Raw genomic sequence first — 21,951 nt, forward strand, 5'->3', positions numbered from 1 at the left:
ATTGGTGTTATTCTTCTCTTCTAGCACTTGGAAGCACAAATGTGCCTAAATTGTTTCATTGTTACAAGTCCAAAACTTACACTTTTAATTTTGTTGTCTTAAACATAGCTGTTATTTGTCTCCTTTTGATGTCATGCACCAAAGTGTTGGGCAATTGCAAATGTGGATTTGAAAGGTACCATAGGTAAAGGTAACTACTGCTCAGGCTGATGTAAGGGAAATGGTTAAAGCATGGGCTTTCCAAAAGCCATTGACTATGATTTGTCAATAGTAAACATATCCAGCCTGCACTGATACTCCACAGAACACAGATAAAACAGTGAGGAAATGCTGGTCCAATAGCCTTGCTCACTGAAAAATAATCTTCAGTTTGTTTATATCATAGGTGATGGAATGTGTTTATGAAAATATGAGTCAGTTCAATGATGCCAGAGTGTATGAAACTTCATATAAATGACCTTATACTTGAGTTCCTAAAGCTTTCTCTAAACCTACACTTCATGCAGCTGACTGCAGTTTTACATTCAGAAGCTCTATCACTAACTTTTTTTTGCCTCTACTAGGATTTACATAAAGACATGAGTTACATGCTCAGTGGGGAAAAATAAAAAATACTGGTTTTCTGCGCAGTGCAAATTATGTTACATTCACTCTCTGCAGGGTATATAACACTGGATGCAACTGAAGCAGGCAAATAGACTACTCACATCACACTGCTTATCTGGTATGATCCCCTTCATAATGAAGTAACACACAAATGTGAACAGAAAAAAATCAAGAGTCACAGACAACAATCAAATGGACTTCTCTATAAGGAACTCTATCCCAAGCCCTACTCCAATAGCCAACTGTAATCACTAAATCCTATCTTATTCAAAAACTTTCCAGATTTTGCTAAGTGATATAAAACACATCTTGCTTTCACCACTGCTAATACCGTCTTGGCACCCCTTTTTCTTTTCAGTGCTTCTCAGGTATCACCCTGGACTGCCAAATTTCAGAACCAGAAAAGTTGCATGCCCACATGAAGGGCAAGAATTGAAGTGGCCTGCAGCCACTTGGATTATATTAGATCATCCTGTTTTTCAGACAAAAAGCAGTTCCTTTTAGGAGAAAAGTACTTTTGCTTTTTAAAGCTTTTCACCTTGGTTTCTTCAAGTTGTCTTTGGAGATTTTTGGGATCCACTGCAATTGGCTCTGATAGTTGTTTGTTCACAGCTATTTCAGAGGCCTGGAGACCTGACAAAAGTCCAGAGGAGGCATCTTCATAATGCTGGTATTTATCCACCAGGTCTTTAAGGTTATTTCCAAGGATGCTACACTAAAAGAGTAGAAAACAAACAAGCAAATACCCAGGCATTAAACTGTGTGCTGCATTCCATACCAAAGTCATACATTCCTTCCTTCCTGAAACACTGCATGATTTTTTCCTGCCATCATCCCACTGTCTACCTGATTTCTGAACTAAGACATGACAGCTGGACAGGCTATGCAGGTCTTCTCAGTTTGTGCTCCTGAAAGGTGATTTAGGATCAATTTACCGATACAGGTGGGAAACTGCAATCTTATTCTAGCACTAGAATAAGAAGAGCTTCAGGAATACTTTTTGATTCACCAGTGTGAAGATTCTTTATCAGCACTCTGACATCAATAATGTAGCCAGTGGAAACCACAAATTTAAAAAAAAATCAGGAGAGATATGTACGTTCATTAAAATACAGACAGGGGAGTATTGCTTTCATAAATACTTAACCTGCATAGTGAATCCAAAGTGATATGGCTCGGTACTGTACGTATGCATTGTTTTGGTCACTTAAAAATCTCATCTGAACAAGATCCTATTAGTGCTATACATCAGCATGCCCCAAAATGTCTACAGTGAATTATCATGTAAAAATGTCAGTGGAACTCTTTCAGACTTTCTGAAGATGGTTTCACAAGCAAAATATGATTGTATCAAGTCATAATATTTACAAACTGTTACTTTAAATATTTATACTCTGAACCTTCCAGGCACTTTACTTTAATGTTTACATATGGTACTCGGTCTCCATCTGGTGGGCAGACATAGAACACATTCATTTACATAACCAGTTAACCAAGAACTGACTTTAAGATTTCTTCAACACATACGCCTATAAAAACGTCTCACATATGTGCAAATGCATATATATATAAGGAAAAGCAATATAAGTATTTATTAAAAGCAAGAAGCTTTTACAAAAGGCAAAAAGGTTACTATAAATTCATTTACCACTTAGAAGATCTCACTAATTGGGGATGATCTCACTTTTTAGAATTCTGTCCTTCAAGACTTGAAAAGTCTACTTTGCTCTGGATAATTACTGTCAAATATTTAAAGTATGTCTACTTTAACTCTACTAAATCTATATATGGAAAGAACAGAATTTGTAAGTTGACAAATACGAGACCAAAAATCAAGCTGCTGGTGTAGTGTTTTTATGTGCATAAAAAAAGCTCTCTGAAAATTTTGCAATGAAATCTTTACATTCATACTCAAGACTAATCCAATAAACCAACTGCAGAAAATCTAACAAGCTTTAGCTTCCCTGTTCATACAAGTTGAATGGGAAAATGAAAACGAGCTTTTGTAAATGAAGAGCTACCTTCACATACCGAGAAAACAAGTTTTACACTGTTTTCGTAATCAAGCAATCAAATCCGTGTCTTTACATAATTTATACTTCTGACAAAAAAAACCTTAAAGAGATAAAAATTTCCAGACAAAGATGGCCACTGTTGCAGACCAACACAGTACCAGTGGACACTGAAGTTCTACTAAGGAATTTGAACCTATGATCTTAGAAAATTATGAAATGGCATGGTCAAAGGATACTGACAGCAACTCTCTCTTAAATGGTTCAATTAATAATTATCCCAAAAGTTCAAAATTCTGGAATATTTTCAATATTGAACAAGGTGTTGGTTTTTTGAAAACAGCTGGAAATTTGGCATGTGAGACCAGTTGGCGATGTTTGTCTAATTCTACCAGACAGATTCCATACATGAACCTGGCACAGAGAGATAGATTATCTTCCCTCTTTAAGGTACATGGAGGATTTGCATTGCTAATTACTCATTAGTTATAGACTAATCTCAGATTGTTAAGGATAAAATGTTTACTTGGCAGAGCAGCAGAAAAGAATTTCTATCTTCAAATGACTATGTTCCTGCATGCCTAGTGTAGACAACAAAGGTCACATTGGGACAAACTACTTCAGGATACAAACCAATCTGAAATTTTGCATGTTACTCTTGGCATAGTTCCTCTCTTTCTGCACTCATTTTATTAATAGGAAGCCAAGTAAACAAGCAGTTGTAGGAAATATTGCAAGTAACATAAAGAAATGTTATCCATCTAAAAGTATTACAATTTCTTTCCACCCCAAAATGTTACTCAGACATCCTGTACTGCCACAAATTCAGAGTTTGTTAAAGGCTGGAAAGAACAATGAAGAAATCTGGTTCCATTTGTCCCTTATTACATGAAGTAGAAAATTTCATCCATTCAGACGTTAAATAGTCCAGCACTTGACTAAAGCAGATCTTCTAGAAAAGCATCTTGTTCTGTTATTTAACTTTGAGAAAAAAAGAATTTACAACTTCCCACAGTGTTTGTTTCATCAGCTAACTCCTGTCTATACAAACTGCTAAATCAATTACAGTAGTCTTTCCAATTCAGTATAAATAAAACTTACTTTAGTATAGAGGGATTTGAAGCGATCTGAGGCACTATCCAGTTTATTTTGCACTTCAGTGTATGTTGCTGAAGTATCGATACCATCTTTGTCAACCTTCACACCATCTCTTTTGCTACATGACCTTGCAGCATCTAAAACTCTTTGTCCAGAAATCGTAATATACCGCAAGTCACCTTTGTGAGATATAACATCTTCTGAAAAACTCTTCTGCCTCTTCAGTTTGACCATAATACCACTGAAGTCAGAAGCCCCTGCCTCCAAATTGTCAAGTTCTTGTTCTGCCTGCTGCAGCCAGGTTTCAAATTCACTATAGTCTGCATCAAATTTCTCCAGTTCTTCTCTTAGGGAATGAGTCAGTTTCATTTTCCGTTCTGATTCGGCTAAAGCAGTCTCATACTGAGCCTTCAGCTCTTTCATGTTCCTTTGCATCTTGTCTTTTTCTTCGGGGGAAAGGTAGTGCCCTTGTTTCTCCAGCAGTGCTTGAGCAGACTGAGTTGCTACTATGATAGCTTGCTGCTGTGAAATAATTTTCTCATGCTGAGCCTACAAGAAAAAGAAGAATAAACTATGACCAGCACCTTCTCAGATGGTTCCTTAGAAAAGGATACACAAAACAAAGTCTATCAAAATGATAAAAGGCTTTTCTAATTTTCATATTATTTATTAAAAGCCCATGTTTTTTTCAGTAATTTAAGTCACTCCTGGTCATCATAATTCCATGCAGTTTCAAAATTTTACACAACATTCAATGGTAATTTTTGCCAGACACACAAGCCATGACTAAATGGATGTCTTCAAATAATCACTGCAACTCAGCAATGTCTGGATATATATAACACAAACATTTTACCCTATAGTTCTAAAAGACAGCACTGTGGAGCAAAACTAGACTTTATCAATCTCTTTAACCTTTTCCCCTAATATAAATTATTTGCTTATTACTTAGCATTTATGGTAGTGTGCTCAGTGTAATATAAATTTTCCTGTTTCTCTGTCTCAAAATGGGATTTAACAAATACAGCATTCAAAGGTAGGTAAATCAAAACTGTCCATTTCCTGTTACTTATATTGCAGCTACCATTACAGACAAGCAGACTAAAATGAGTGAAAGCATCAAACATAATACAGATACTTTCTCCTTACACTGAGTGAACAAACATTATTACCTGGGGTTTGAAATTTTGTTTTTCAAAATCAAGAGGAGTGATTCTTATCAATATAGTTAGTCACAAAGCAAGTCCTTTTGACATGCAAAATCAAGAGAGAGTCTATGCATGTAAATTTTTCAATCTGATAAAAAAAGTTAAGCCACACTAACTAGAACAGTATGACAAATAAAACCCATGATTCAAATATATTCTTTAAAAAAGTTCTTCATTCTTGAAGGTCTTCCATTCTCATGTAAAATAGTGATGAAAATAGACCGTTGTTGTTTTTTTCATGAGTACAGTGGGCAATTTTTCAGTAGGCACTAGGTGCAAAAAAGAACTGTCAAAAAAGTGGAAGTAAAAACATCATGTACACAAAACCAAAGTATCTTATTTTCTTAGGTTGCCTTGGGGGGTTTTGGTTGGGGTTTTTCTTTAATATGAAAGGAAATCCAAAATAGTATCAGCTATAAGCATAATAATTTTCATTAAAATGTCCATCAACCCACACCTAAATGTTCTGGGTATCACACAACAACCAGTGAAGTATGAATTGGATACTGCCCCCACTTTAGGAGAAACCCTTAAGGCCATACAGCAGGTGAAAATTGGGAAGGCAGCTGGGGTTGATGGAATTCCACCTGAAGTCTGGAAACATGGGGGTCTTGCACTCCATGCTAAATTTCACGAGTTCGTACTACGCTGTTGGGAACTAGGCAAACTACCATCAGACCTTTGAGATGCAGTCATCATCACCTTGTATAAGAAGAAAGGAATTAAATCAGACTGTTCAAATTACCGTAGTATTACTCTGCTGGCAAAATCCTGGCAAGAATACTTTTGAACAGACTAATACCCACTATAGCAGAAGGAATTCTACCTGAAAGCCAATGTGGTTTCAGAGCCAACAGGAGCACCACAAACATGGTGTTTGTTCTCAGACAACTGCAAGAGAAGTGTAGGGAACAGAACAAAGGTCTCTATGTAACCTTTGTTGACCTCACCAAGGCTTTCAATACTGTGAGCAGAAGGTCTATGGCAGATTTTGGAATGTTTAGGTTGTCCCCCCAAGTTCCTTAAAATGATCATCTCACTCCATGAGGATCAGCGCGGCCAAGTCAGTTATGGTGATGCACTTTCTGAGCCCTTTCTAATAACTAATGGTGCAAAACAAGGCTGCGTTCTTGCACCAACCCTATTCACAGTCTTTTTCAGCAGGATGCTCCAAAGGGCCACTGCAGACCTTGAGGATCAGGACAGTACCTACATTCGATATTGTACTGATGGAAGCCTTTCCAACCTAAGGCGACTGAAGGCCCACACTAAGACCTTAAACCATCTTGTCCGGGAGCTGCTTTATGCTGATGACACCACCCTGGCTGATGACGCCACCCACACAGAAGCAGCCCTGCAGCGTTTAACATCTTGCTTTGCTGAGGCTGCTGAGCTCTTTGGGCTGGAAGTCAGCTTAAAGAAGACTGAAGGTCTCTATCAACCTGCACCTCAGGAAGTCTTCCATCATCCCCATATTACCATTGGCCAATCAGAACTCAAATCAGTCCAGCAGTTTAATTACCTAGGTAGCCTCATCTCCTCGGATGGTAAGATTGGCGGAGAGAGAGACAACAGGTTAGCAAAGGCATATAGTGCTTTCAGAAAGTTTCATAAAAGAGTTTGGCGAAATAAACACTTGAAGAAAAGTACCAAGATCAATGTTTACAGAGCCATAGTGCTGTCTACTCTTTTATATGGTTCCAAATCATGGGTCATCTACCGCCACCACCTGCAACTCCTGTTATGCCTCCATCAACGCTGTCTCCGTACAATCCTAAACATCCACTGGTCAGATTATGTGACCAATACATCTGTTCTAGAACAAGCAGCAGTCACAAGTATTGAGGCCATGTTGCTGAGAACACAGCTGCGATGGGCAGGGCATGTCTCAAGGATGAAGGACCACCGCCTCCCTAAGATCTTGCTTTATGGTGAACTTGCCACTGATTGCCGCAAGAGAGGAGCCCCGAAGAGAAGATACAAGGACTCCCTGAAACAACATCTCGGCCTTGGCCATATTGATCATCATAACTGGTCTACTCTGGCCTCCAGTCAGGAGGTCTGGAGACACACCATCTATAACGCTGCTGAGGCTTTTGAGAACGCACACAGGATCACTCTCGAGGAGAAAAGGCAACGCAGAAAGAACCGTGCCTTGCAGAATTTACCACCTAAGGAGTCTTTCTGTTATGCCTTTTGCAACCGGACGTGCCTGTCTCGTATTGGCCTTTTTAGCCACCAGCTCGCTTGTAACAAACATGGATAGAGCCTTCCCAAATCTTCATTCGCGAAGCCTAGCCATGATGAAATGTTCTGGGTTTCTCAACTGTAAGTCAACAAACACCAAAAAACTGAGCTCTTATTATTTTAAATGCTTCCTTACCTGGAAAATCTATTTTTAAAATGGCGCATTGTGATTTTATGTAACTCACCCTTCTGAAGCCTTCAAATACTGCTTTGCCCATGTGTTAAAGTTATGAGGAATGAAGATAGTAATTTCAGTAAACTACCATTTGCAGCCACTGGCAATCAGTGTTTACAGGTGATTCCAGGGCTAATTTGCATAATTTGGCTATCACAAAGATTTTTGGAAAAGTCACATAAAGGGTATGAGTTCACATTGCTACTTTTTGCATTTTATTTACCTGCATTAATTTCTCAAAATACAAAATAATAATAGCCTTACCACAAAGATTCTTTACATTTAGCTGCAGGAAACAACTATAGTAAAAAAAAAACAACTATAGCAAAAAAAGCTAATAAATGTGCAATACATTCTAACTACTGAAATTCCTACCACTATGTATCACAATCTTCCTAGTGTCTGTTCCAAAGCCCATGACAGAACAGATGAGATTGAATTTACTTATGTTGAATAAGAACTAATATGCTTAGCACTTAAATATTGAACACATCCAGTAAAAACAGTACCTTGACTTTCTGATACTGCTGGTTCAGATTATCATCTGTGCTTTTTACTAGTCCATCCACCTGAGTTTCAATGTCTGGCTGCATTTCCAGCAGATTACCATTGACATCATCCTCCTCTCCTTCCAAAACTTGCACATCTCCTTCTTCAAAGTGTGTTCCATTCTGTTCTATAACTTTCTTAAATCTCCGGCCATGCTCCGCTTCCTTATCCACATTTGATAACCAATCCAAAAGATTTTCTATTGTGTTTTTGCTTTCTTCCAGCTGTTCTATGGCTGCAACCTACATTAAAATTTCACAGTTTCAGTTTAGAAATCTTCTTTAAGCATCACAAAATATCATATGCAAACAGACCATTTAAAATACATTAACATTAAAGAGAATTTTTGATTGACATAGAAGTTGCTGGTTTTTTAATAAGAAAATAAACTAGCAGTTCATTAGTTACCCAAATGTTCATTAGTTACTCTACAGTTTATCAATATGTGTTGGGTTTGAGTGGCCAGGTTTTGGTATCGGGAGGGCTGCAGAGATTGCTTCTGTGAGAAGCTGCCAAAAGCTTCCCCCGTGCCTGACAGAGCCAGTGCCAGCCAGATACAAGATGGGCCCATCACTTACCAACGCTGAGCCCACCAGTGACGGTGGTAACAACTCTGGGATAACATAGTTAAGAAGGGTGCATGAAAAACTGCAGCCTGAAGAGGGGTGAGAATGTGTGAGAGTAACAACTCTGCAGACACTAAGATCAGTGAAGAAGGTGCTCCAGGAGCTAGAGCAGAGATTCCCCTGCAGCCCATCGTGAAGACCATGGTGGGGCAGGCTGTCCCCCTGCAGCCTATGGAGGTCTACGGTGGAGCAGAGATCCACCTGCAGCCCATGGAGAACCCCATGCTGGAGTAGGTGGATGCCGGAAGGAGGCTGCGACCCCATGGGAAGTCCATGCTGGAGCAGGTTCCTGGCAGGATTTGTGACCCTATGGGGGGACCCACACTGGAGCAGTTCTTGAAGAACTGCAGCCTGTGGGAAGGACTCATCTTGGAGAAGTTCATGAAGAACTGTCTCCCATGGTACAGACCCCACAGTGGAGCACAGGAAAAGTGTGAGGTGTCCTTTCCCTGAGAAGGAAGGAGTGGCAGAGACAATGTGTGATGAACTGACTTAACCCACATTCTCCATCCCCCTGCACCAGTGGTGGGAATGAGGGAGAGAATTCTGGAGCTGAACCTAGGAATAAAGGAGGGTGGAGGGAAGGTATTTTTAAGATTTAGTTTTTATTTTGCATTATCCTATTCTGATTTGATTGGTAATAAATTAATTTCCCCAAGTCAAGCCTGTTTTGCCCATGACAGTAACAGGTGAGTGATCTCTCCCTGCCCTTATCTCAACCCACAAGCTTTTCATTACATTTTCTCTCCCCTATCCAGCTGAGGAGGGAAGTGACAGAATGGCTTTGGTGAGTACATGGCATCCAGACAGGATAAACCCACCACACAAGGGTAAATTGCAAGACTAGTCCCACAAGACATGTAAAAAGTTTGAATAAAGGTATGAAGCGGTTGCCTAAAAACCTTTTCTGTTTCCTGCTTAATCACTGTTGTCATAGCTTTATCGAGTTCTTTTTTGGACTCTTCTGCCTTCTGGCTAAGAAGCAAACACTTTGTCTTAGCTTCATTCAGTTTCTGTTCCAGAACAGTCTTGTCTTCTTGTGACAACTTTTCTCCATTCTCTTTCAAGAAGGTTTCAGTATTTTTCACAATCTCTGCCAGTGTCTGGGCACTTCTTCTCATGTCTTTTTGTATCTCCTTTAAGAAAAAAGAAAGCACATAGAAGTAAGTAAATTATTCACCAGATCCGTCCAATTAACTTTATTGGAACTCTCTTTTCTGGGGTAAGCACCATACTGGTCCTTTCTAACTTGGGAAAGTATATTATACATCACTAAATTGCAGATAGAATTATTAAATTTAAAGACATCAACATCTGACAATGTTCTTGCGGTTCAATCTTTTTTTTTTATTTTTAAATTCCAAGTCTGTTGGCTTACACTGTTATTCAGACTCAGGTCACTTTTTTTCCTTTCTTTAGAAGCTAAAATATTGCATTTCCATGATGGAGAAAAACATATGTCTTATGTTGTAGAAATCTGCTACATTTCAGTTAGTGAGTCTCCTGACAAATTCTTTCCATTACTATCCTAACAGAAAGCTGCTAAAAATAAAGCAACTGAATAAAAGTTAGAAAATTGTAGTTGTCTTTCCCAGTTGGAAGTTTTCCCATACTTTTTTGTTTTGTTCAGGCCAGGAATGGCATAAGAATACTTTTATTTTAGTTTTAATCAATCATAATATTTTAGTCTCAGAAGAATGTTTGCATCCATTGAATTTCACAGAGGACACATACTTAGTTTCAGTTTATCCAAAGCAGTTTTCCTAGACTGCCTCCCAGTTATCTGAGAGGAGCTTTAATTATAACAATTATGTTGTTGAGCACATTCACCCAGTTACTGAAACAATGACATTTTTTATCTTTATATGCAGTGTAACAATCTTGGAGCTGCAAGACAGAATATTTGATTCTCATTCTAGACTAAGGATTTTGCAGCAATTATGGAATAGTTAGGCACCTAAAACTGCAGCTCATTTTAACACTTCAGCAAGTATATTAGAAAGATTTTCCTGGGGACACTGTATCAAGACAAGATGCTCCTTTGACTAAGATCTCTGTGCTCCCTTTCAAACAGCTCACTGAGGAGGAAAGCTGACTTGACATATAAAAGACCTTTTTTAACATCTATTCCCTCTTAAGACACACTTTTTCAATGGCAACTATAAGAAACCAGACAGAAAATAACAACTCGTCTGCTAGGCAGTCACAGATGATCGGGAAAAGAAAAAGGCACCATATGCTGCATCAGTTCTTCACTCCCCTAGATACCCCATTTAGGCCACAAATTCTTAAGACAGGTAAGAGATACCAAAGGGGTATGTATCTTTCCACTAACTATAAGAAAACTTTGACAAATTAGATGTATCACTTTGAAGAATAATAAAGCAAGGCAAGATGAACAAGGAAATTTCTGCCTTTATAGATTACTAAACGTGACTCGGAGTTCTACAGTATAGCCAACTACTACTAGGAGAAGGAGGAAGAAGAAGAACACCAAGTCCTTCAGTTCTTTAACTATCACAAACTCAATATCAGTCAGGACATAGTCAAAGCTTATAGATTACTGGTAACAGCTGAAGAGTAAGGAAAGTAAGCAAACTGAAAGGGCTTTGTTACATGAGGATATCAAAGAGATTATAAGAAACACTAATAAAAACCAGAATTCAAACCAAAACAAGAGTGAGGCAATGGAAAGCCTCAGGCAAGAGAAAGCCTTGCAGCAAAATTTTTCAAAATACTGTGAACAGGAATAAACACACCCTGATACCAGTTAAAAAGGTGGTTGAATTATTTTAGCATAAAAAAACTTGTGATTTTATCACATTTGACAGGAACAATCTTAAACTAATATATTAACAAAATTCATGCCTGCTTCAAGAGTGCTTCCTTAAATGTGCAGCACATACTCTTTATTCTGGTGTCTCCTCATTTGGAAGTTTCTGTTCTCCCACTGGCACATACTGGAGTGTAGTCACGGGCAGCAGTTTAAATGCAAGCCACTAAGCCTTTACTTTCCGTAGGTCAAACAAATCTGTTTTATTCTCCTCTCACATGACAAGTCTTGTTACTCAACAAAAGAGTCTAGTCACTCTCCTCTGCACTCAGTCTTCTTTAACTTCTCTGACTAGAATTGTGCCTACCTCCTGTTTGGTCTGGCATTGTTCCAGCTCAGCCTTGCTGTCTCCAATAACAAGAGACTCTCGCTGTCCAATGAGTTGATTTTCAGTCTGCGTAAGCAAATCACAGATTTCCTGCAGTTTCTCTTTGCATTCCTGCTGCCGTTCAGCCACATCCTACATTAGAGCCAAGTACAATTGAACAATAAAACAAAAAGTCCTCACTTCAGGAATCAATAGACACACTAATAAGTATTAGAATATCTTTGAACATCAATATTGCAAAGCAATAATTTTAAAAGTATGCTGTAAACATGATAGCAGTGGTACAAAGAGCAAGATGAACATACAGAAGTTATGGATAAACCTCAAATATGTTGTAAGTAAAAGAGACCATGTTTGATGGAATTGCCCAATAGTAGTCTGGCCATGCACATATGTGAAAGATGAAATCTCCAAATGACAAGAGTGAAAATCCAGTTTCTTAACCACTTGGAACCTGTGATAAACACTATTAATTCTGAAAAAAGGACATCAAAACAGAGGTTAGTTGTGAATGTGAGTTAGCTCTTGTTGGTATGCAAAATATGTTACCTGAATAGAAACTGTGGACTTTTTAAGCAGTACAGTAGAACAAAACATGCAAGTTCATTATTGTTACAAAATCCTAGAAATCTTATCTGTGCCTTTCCTATACTCAATTTTATGCTTCTTTCACAAAATATGGTGGAAACAAATGTTCTTAGAATGGCAAAATAATACAAAGTCTACAGAATGCTAAGGTACTTTTCATTATGCATAAAATGGGGGCTGAGGTGGTGATTCTGAGTCTTAAGAGTGCTTCTGTAAGAGGAGATGTAGTTATGCTGCAGTATCTTATCAGCCTCCTTTTACCCTACAAAGGCTGCTTACACTTGCCAACTGCATCCATCCCAGCTGAAGACGTAACTGTCACAACTTGACTCAGAGCTTTCCCAGTGCCCATGCCTAGAACTGCAAATATCTTGGCTGATTTACTCATATGTTTGTCCCTCTAACCTGTCTCAGTCAAAAAAAGTCATGCTGGCCAGGATTTTAACAAATCTGGTTCTTTAACTATAAAGATAAGCACACTACTGTAAATATAAGCAGACAACCTGGCCAATTAAAGGAAAAGAACATCAAGACATAAGTGATAAGCAATGGTGTGGTAGTAAATTCAGTGATTAATATAGCTCAGATCCATTACTGATATAGCTGCTAAAGAACCAACACTTGTGAGAAATCTCAAGTAAATTTCTCCCATGGTTACAAAGAGCAGACCCGTGTCTGTCCATAATCTAATATGCTGTTTCTGTGACTATTCCAAGAAAGGTAAAAATGATAATTCACCAAACTTGATCAATACCAACTTTGTAGAACTACGAATGTATCTGTAGTAAAAAGGGAAAAGATAGGAATACACTCAATACTGCATGCTGGTATTCAAATTCCTCATCCATAGACGAAACACTTAGTCCACATTTACACAGAAAAGCAAACCTTCTGAGCACCCAGCTCTTGCACTGCCTGTAACTGAGTCTCTAAACTTTCCACTTGAGAAGTTATTGCTTCCTGTGCTTCCTGAAAAGATTTCTGGGTGGTATTTAAGAGCCTCAGCAGCTGTTTGCTCTGACTAGGAGAAAGATCTTCAGCATGTTCAGAAATGAAAAACTGAACATCAAATGCAGTGGACTCCAGTTGCATTTTTTCACAGCTGAACTCTGCAGCATTGTTCTGTAAATGAAGTGAAGGGAATTACTAGCAATGAAGAAAAAAGTCAGTACAAATAAACCACAAGTATCCCTATCAATTTTTCTTAGTCCCTGTTCCAAAATGCTTTTGCTAGACAGTTTGGCCACAGTAAATCAAAACTCAGAATCATTCTGATGTATTCAGCTATGACATTAGAATTTGTGCATGGTTTCTCTCAGGACAGTCTGTTTTCAAGTAACAAATAATGTGATCTTGCACATCGCTATTTCTTTACTCTCTCATGGATGTCTCACAACTGACTGTCATTCAACTATGGAAGATTTATGGCAAGGTAGGTGTAACATTTCAATGTGCTAGGTCTGAAGACCCAGAAATGTCAAAATATTTACTTGAAATCATTCTTATTCTTAAGTTCACAAAGAGAAGTCCCATTCCTAGCAATGGGGCAAATTCTGCCAGTAGTTACATATTGTGGAACCCCTATGAGATTACCATGTATACCAGAACTTTATTAAAGCACATAAAAACAATTAAAATAAGTTTTATTCATACATACAGAGGTGTATGAACTTTACTAGAAATTTGATCTGATTTGTTTTTCATGATGATAAATTTATGGAGTGTGTAATGAAGGGACTTTTTATCCTAACTTGTGTTCTCACATATAATTGATTTGAAAGGTAATTAAATTTCGGTAAAGATTCTGAACCTTATGCATAAAGATCCAATCACTGAAATATTTGTATTATAAATTAGATTTCCAAAAGTTTCAGATTTACTGTAACGAAAGTAAGCAGAACCAATAGCTTTCTCAGTAATCCTAACTTTATCAAACATTTTTTGCAAGGGAAAACACAAATCAACAAGATTTTATTACTGGATTATCAAGTAGTTGTTTCTTAAGTAATTACTCCCAGCCATCTGTTTAAGTGATAAAGATTAATGAGCCTGAATACAAAACCTAGCTAATAATTCATAGTAAGGAGTAACATTTATCAGAAGCACTAACACCTGCCATAAAGAATACTTACTTTAAATAGCTGTAAGCTTCTCTTCATCTCTTCTATATCATTAGTATTCATGGTGAAGTCATTAATTATTTTACTGTTCTCTGTGATCCAGTCTGAAAATCTCTGCAGTTTACTTAGAAGTTGCTGGTGTAATATTCCAAGCTTAGACTGGAAAGGGAAGTTGTACATTTATTTGTGCTCCTGGAGTCTAGTCACACTTTCTACCATATTGAATTGAATCATACATGTATTTTTATACTAAGATGAAACAAAAGAACAAATTCCTTCATTTTAGCCCAATTACCTTGAAGAAAACCAAGGTAAAAACATACATTGATAAAAACATACCATTTCTGAGTCAACAGCATAGAGTATTTGTTTTGCTCGTTTCGAAGATGTATCACAGACCACCAAAAATGCTTCCTGTAAATAGTCATAGCTTATCTTTAGCTCTTTAAGTTTCTCTTCTGGAATATCCCTGTTACAAAACTTTAAGAATTCTTCCGTTGACTTCATGTCCTTTTTTAGGACAATTGCAAACGTAGCCAGTCCTGATTCAAATGACTATGAAAAGAATATATATAGAATGGATTAAGTTACTAAGAAAGACATTTTAATCTGAATTACATTAATTACATTTTAAGTCCCTCTTTGTTTAATCTAAGGCCTATTCCTAGCACCCATTACTGAACTACAAGCATAAAGAACACTTTACTTACCTCTAGCTGTTTCAGTTCATCTCTTAGTATTTCCAGGTTGTTACTAACAGGCTGCTGGTTATCTAGGTGGTTTTTCATATCTTGAAGCACTGCCAAATGTCCTTGTATTTTCTCTATCAACGTTAAACATTGCTGTATTCCAACAAACTGAAAATGAGTTTTAAAAATAAGAGGTTTTCCAAAATGACAGAATTGAAAATTGGCAATAAAAGTCCTTGGGTTTATTATGATTAATTTTAAATTTATCATTTAATTTTTCAACCATTTTTCCAGTTCAATTATTCTCTCCAGCATTTGGAAGGATTCATGCAATTCCTTTAATATAGGACACTGAGAACATATCAGCTGTTGTTACTCACCATGCTAGTGTGGGCATCTTCCAGGACTGCTTCTTTTGTTTTGAAAACAGACTCAGTAAAGCCTCTGGATGGGCTGTCTGTCTTCCCATGCTCCTGGTCACTTTTCCAAGCAACAGTTGCATTATCTGCCAATGTTTTCTCTTTAGCAATTTCTGATCCAAACTCTGATTGTTCTGTTGAGAAAAGAGTACAAAGTCCACCTACTTTTCCTTTATCCTCATGTTCTGTGGTGGTATCAGCAACCTGTGAGTTCATAAGCAAACCAATTATCAGCTCCTCTAACTTGCTTGTACTTTCATCTCCAGGTGAGATTTGAAAAATCTCCAGAAGTTCAGAAATAGTCGGCTTAGGAACAGGAGTTTTCACGTCTGTTTCATTCCTCCTTTTATCTACATCAGTCATCTTTTGCTTGCAGGATTCCTGCTTCAGAATATCATGAAGAAGATCAGGACTTCTGTAATCAGGCCAAAGCAATGAAGGAGCATCACTGTCCTTGGGCTCTGTATGCGGCGTGGTAAACATTAATGCAGTTCTACCAGAACTGCTTGTTTGCTTGAGATTTGACCCACTAGACTTTTCACTCACAAGCTGGGTGCTTCTAACCATTGTGAGTAAATTTTGCATTAAAGTTTTGGTATCAGAGTAACTTAAAGGTTCAGCTTCCTGCTTGCAGTAAGCACATCCCATTTTCAATTTCCTTTGTAATATATTCTGTAAGTCTTCCATTAGTGTGTCAGATATTTCTGGTGATCGTGAAATACCTTCCTTTACTTGAAAATCTTTGCAGGGTCCCGTTTCCTTTTGCAATGACTCCATGGACATTTGGTTTTTGAAACCATTTCCAAGGGAGAAAGTCTCAGTGGTCATGAAATTTTCTCCCTTTTTGTTTTTCAGCATCTCATATTCTTTCTGGGCACCATAATTCAAGTCAGCTCCTATGCTACTCAGAATTGCAGAAGAAACATCAGTGGTATGGGTAAGTCTCCCAGAAGATAGCACTTCACTTCCATCCCCTGATTCTCTGGCATCCTCAATACTTCCTAAAGCATCTGGTTTTATGGGGGAAATTTCACTGTCATTGCTGCTTCTGTGTTCTGAAGAGCCTTTAAGAACATTGGCAGTATTTTGACAGATAACTCTCTCTGTTTCTTTAGTTATGCTAATTTCCTTTGGTTTCACTGTATCCGTTGGGGGAAAAGAGTAAGCGTTAAATTCACTTGAATGCATTTCTTCTGTATTTAGCAGAAAATCCTTTTCAATCTCTATACCTTTTTTCTCTCTTTCTGTGTCCTCAAAACAGGAGAATTCAGTTTTATCCAGTTCTGAATGGTCACCTTCTTTTATGCCTTTTGTATATTGTTTTAAAGAAGGAGGAATGTTAGCATCTCTCCTCAATTCATCTGATCTCGCAACTCGAATGTCAAAGAAAGCTTGATCAACAGTTACTTTTTCTTTACTCGCAACAGAAGTTTCTCTATCAGCTTTAATTACTGATGCATCAAATATTTCCCCAAGGCTTTCCATCTGAATGGGACTTTTACTTAGTCCCATGATATCACATTCCTCTATAATATTTACTCTATTTTTACTTTCTGAAAGAATTTCAAAACCTCTTCCTATTTGACCATGCTTCCAACTGGTGACTGGATCTACTGGGTCCCTAAGTGAGCTATCATTATCATCATTCACGTAACACATATCTATAGGGAATTTATTGTCCATTTGGGATGAACTTTCCTTTAGTTGTTCCATATCATTTAATACTTTTTCCTCTGCAACTACTGCTTCTTTCTGTCCTTGCCCATGATTTGAATCTAACATTGGCATGCTACCGTTGTCTTTATTCGCGCTATCAGTAAAGCATTCTGAGAGAAGCAAATTTGACCAAGTACTTTCATCATTATCAGTAGCTTGCTTTGTTACCAGGTAGGTTGTTACACTGACATCAGATTTCACAATACCATCAAGAAGCTGAGAACCTGGAACCTTAAGCCATGTTTCATTATTTCCTTCACTTGTAGAGAACGTCCATTTAGTGTCAAGGGTATTTTCCAACTGAATAGGCTCAGTAATATCTTGTGACATGTGTTTATTTTTGACATAAGTCCCATATTCATCTTCTGTTTCCTGCTGTCTGTCTTCTTCGCTTGTACATGAAATATCAACATATCTTTCCTCAGAAACATGTGACATTGAAGATAGATTTCCATTTTCATGGTTAGACTGGAATTGCGACTTATATCCTGTCTTGTGGCCTAAAGAATAGCAACAGTCATCAATATTCTGATTACGTTCATTGTTTCTTTCTACATCTCCTAAGGAAATTAACAGGTGGTCACCTTTATCTACACACTGATGATGTGAATAAAAAATATCCATTTCATCTTCACTGTCAGAATCAGTGTCAGAGTCATCATAACTATCATAATCCTCCTCAGAATCTTCCCCCTCCTGTGTACCTTCAGATTCATCCTCATAAGAATCACTTTCTGCTTTCATTTCAACTTGCTCATTTCTGTCTTGTATATCTGCTTCATACATCTCCTGTAAAGAACTTATGCCTCCCTCCTTTCTTCCTTCACTTTCCACAGTAACTGGTAACTCTTGCTCCTTCTCTCCAAAACTCCCTTTTCTTTCCCTTTCCTCCTTAGGGATTCTTCCCATGGCTTTGGTACTTGCAGAAGCTGTATTTATGCTCTCAGGTTGCCTTTTCTCATATACATGGGCATTCTCTTTAGCATTAGCTCCAAGTTCTTGAAAAGAGGTGATCTCTTCTCTTAGGGCTATTAGACCACCTCTCTCCTCAAGAAAAACTAATGGAACTGATCTTCCAGCCAGTTCTGGCTCTGGTGTATCATCAGCCCCCAGTTTCAAGGTATCAAACCCCTTATCACCTTGAGAAGTGTCAGAAGAATCATCGTCATCAATTTGAGGAGTATTATAGACATCACTGTCGTCATCATCAGTCTGAGGTGTTTCATAGGTGTCATCATCATCCTCATCAAACTGAGAGCTGTCATCTTCAGAGGCTACCTCACCACACTCTTGCTGCAAGCAGGTACTTTCAAGCTGTGGAATGCCATCACTCCCATCTACTGATGAGTCAGAACTAGTGTAACATGGCACTAACCTGTGGAATGTAAGATCACTTTCTTCTACTGTCAGCCCTTTTGCAGTGCTGTTACTGTCCCCCATAGCTGGTCCATCGTGTATAACAGTATCACCACCCAACAAAGGCCTGTGGTGCACGTCTCTGCTGTCTTCTAGACACAGTTTATTCTGAAAATCAATACAATCCTCCAATGACGGCCTTCTATGTATATAAAGATAGCCCTCTAGGGATGGTCTGTTAGGTACATCAGCATATTCCTGTAGAGGTTGCTCACTGTATCCATTGTCTTCGAACTGTACTGTGTCACCACATTGACTAACAAATTCTTCTGGAAGTCTATGTACAGTGTCTGCATTGATGGATGAACAAAGACTTCTCTGAAAATCGTCTTTCTTGCTGTTATCCAACACCATTCTGCTACTGTCAGCTTGCAATATGTGAGGTCTGTACTCTGTGCACCTTTCCAGCTCTCTCCAGGTTTTCTTATCTGACAAATCATCCACATTCAAGGAATTTTGTAGGCTTTTATCACTCCTGTTTTCATTACCCAGACTGTCACCCATATAAATCGCTTCCTTCCCTGTTTCTGAAATAAGACTTGGATTGAAGTCATTTGGAAGGTACCCCTCAATACTTCCTGAATTTGCCTGCTGATTGTTATGCTTATACAGTTCTGTCCACTTAGAAACCTCCAAAAAACCTCTGAGTGCATTTCTGTTTGTGGAATTTTGAGCGTTACTTACTACATTTCTGAGTTCTGCAGGGAGAGTTAACAGCATCTCCTGTGTATATTCTGATTGCTCAGTGTCAATAGCATTGCAAACATCTGGTCCACACTCATGGAGATCTTCTTGTGAAGGTATGTAATTCCCCAAATCACCAAACTGATTTAATTTCCTGCTTTTAGAAGCATTCTCAACACCCGAAAGGTCACCCTGAACACTGTCTGCTGACTTTAGGTTAATTCCTTTTGAGCTTACATATTTATTACTTAACTCCATTTCTGACACACCAGCATTGTATGCAGCACCATCACCTTCCAGCAACATATTGATTGCTTCTTGCAGTTGTCCATCATATAACAAAAGTCTTCCTCCAGTGTTTGCATCCATATAACTATTTACCATCAGGTAAGATATGAATAGATTCTTAGCTTGATCTAAATTATGACATACAGGGTCGTCTGTGCCACAATCTTCATGTTCCTCCTCACAGTCATGAAATACAGATTGGAGAAATGTATACGTTGATAACCATTTTGCAGCATTTTTACAAGGGGACTTTAATTCTTCTACATTGGGCATTTTATCTGGTAAAGTCACATTGGTCAAAACAGATACAGTATTGCTATCTATGATCCCTGATTCTGCAGCCTTGTCAAGACTGATTATTTCACAAGTTTCTGGAATGTAAAGTGCAGCTATTCTCTTTCTATCATTCAGTATTTTGAATGCCAGCTCATTTGTTATCATATCTTGGTGCAAAGAAGTTGATACAGGAAATATTTCACCAGTGTGAGGCCAAATTAATCCCACAAAGCCCTTCTGTGCTTCCAATACCAGCAGGGCACTGGTAGATGATATTAAGTTGCATTGTACAGCTTCATCAACAGTCAACCGTTGTCCTGAATTTTGACAAAGGATTCCACCCGTCTGAACCTGATGTGTGAGGATCCCACAAGCAGTGTCCTGATCTATCACCCCTTGTCTCACGGCCTCTTCCACAGTCATTCGTTTCCCTGAGTCAGGGTCAATGATACCTCCAGACATTAACTGAGCACCCAGCATCCTGAACATTGTTTCCCGATCGATGAGCCCTTCATGAGCTGCCCTCAAAATAGTTATCCTCCTTCCACATTTGAACACAATTCTACCTTTTTCTTGTGGTTTCACAGGTAGGAGTCTTAACCCTGTTTCTTCATGTATTATGCTTCTATGAATCATCTGTTCAAGGGAAATTTTCTCAGCACAGTTGGGGTCTATGAGATCTTTACATGTGTCTTGTCTTTCCAGGAGTTTTGCATATAATGTTGGAGAAATCAGGTTTCTCTGGAAAGCACTCTGAAAAGTCAGCTTATCTCCAGTAGATGGCAAAATCAAATACCCACTTGAAAGCTGATTCTCAAGAATTTTAATAGCCAAAGGTTCTGAAATTAGACCTTGTTCTAAAACTGAAACAACTGGAATATTTGATAATGATGATTCTGAAATAAGCTTTTTTGCATTACTTAATTCCTGCAACTGCAATAGAATCTGCTCATCAATTAAGGCATGAGCTTTAGCTTCTTCCAAATCATAACACACTCCTAATTCTGGAGAAATGATTCCAGAAAAAATCAGTTGGTTCTCGAGCAATCTAATTCCAGTGTCATAGTCAAGAAAACCTCTTAAAATAGACTGAAAGACTGAAAAGACTTCTCCAGTAGTTTGATCAATGACACCAGCAATGACTTTATTCACCTAGAAAGGAATATAAAAGAGAAGATATCAATATTTTTGGACTATATATTTTAAATTTTCTTTTGATTTTGAATGCATGATAAGCAGAAAAACATGTACTTACCAGGCCTGGAGAAATGCTGTGAATGTTAGCAGCTCAAATGCGCAAGTGATCTATGTCAGTCACTCAAGAGCACACGATGTGATAAAAGATTTAAAATCAACATGCATCTGTGAATTGAAAACCTATGCTTTGCATACATACATAGGGTTAGTGAAAGATAATAGAAGATATGATCGCAGAGTGAGCAAATAGAACATATACCTGAAAGGCAAATTTTCATGCTATAAATGTCTTGTGAAAGGTTAGAATATTTGGAAACAGTATGTGATTCAACACAACCATGCTATTCATGTTTACAGCATACAGCACTTCTGTATATACACTCAACAATATGGAATCAGATACTCTAGCACCAAATATTGCATTTAGTTTGCATGAAAAGCATGAAGTCAGTTCCGCAACATTATCTGAACTCATTACACAGACACTGCCTGTATATGTATATGAGAACACTCCTTTGCAAGATAATTTTTGAGAACTCCATATTTAAAACTAATATCCATCAACAAATGTATTTGTAGTGCCTCAGAGCTAATCATGTTATGTGTTCCCATTTTCAAATGTAGAAAAATTTTAAGAAAAACTGAAAGTAGATGTCTTCTAGGACATTTCTGAATGATATATGGGAGAGATTATCATGTTATTTTATGGTGTCATTTTTGCAGCAGAAACGCAGGTTTATTTAGCAGTCAAAGAATGGTTTTTAAGAGAAGAGTTAAGAGATGAATGATCTGTTTATCTTTCTTCATGCAAGGCACACATTATTACGACTCTTCACAAAAGAAGTCTGATGAGTAGAATTCATATGCACAGGTGAG

At 37.9% G+C, this 21,951-nt stretch overlaps 1 protein-coding gene across 14 annotated transcripts in view; it reads right to left on the bottom strand.

The window, feature by feature from the left end:
* DST (dystonin) overlaps positions 1-21,951 on the bottom strand; it is a 307,129-nt gene that overhangs the window by 96,240 nt on the left and 188,938 nt on the right. For 9 of the 14 annotated variants that reach the window (XM_051777805.1, XM_051777809.1, XM_051777807.1 and 6 more), the window contains 10 exons: positions 15,460-21,030; positions 15,101-15,247; positions 14,730-14,945; positions 14,403-14,549; positions 13,159-13,392; positions 11,662-11,814; positions 9,424-9,657; positions 7,856-8,137; positions 3,720-4,265; positions 1,145-1,321 (listed from right to left, as the gene is read on the bottom strand). In XM_051777805.1, the coding sequence (XP_051633765.1) occupies positions 1,145-1,321; positions 3,720-4,265; positions 7,856-8,137; positions 9,424-9,657; positions 11,662-11,814; positions 13,159-13,392; positions 14,403-14,549; positions 14,730-14,945; positions 15,101-15,247; positions 15,460-21,030 (7,707 nt within the window). The remainder of the gene's footprint in view (positions 1-1,144; positions 1,322-3,719; positions 4,266-7,855; positions 8,138-9,423; positions 9,658-11,661; positions 11,815-13,158; positions 13,393-14,402; positions 14,550-14,729; positions 14,946-15,100; positions 15,248-15,459; positions 21,031-21,951) is intronic. The other 5 variants (XM_051777812.1, XM_051777816.1, XM_051777815.1 and 2 more) reach the window with 1 other exon arrangement.

The sequence above is a fragment of the Manacus candei genome, unplaced genomic scaffold (assembly GCF_025592945.1).
Source record: "Manacus candei isolate 608988 ecotype Guabito, Panama unplaced genomic scaffold, ASM2559294v1 h1tg000011l, whole genome shotgun sequence".
Lineage (NCBI taxonomy): Eukaryota > Metazoa > Chordata > Aves > Passeriformes > Pipridae > Manacus > Manacus candei.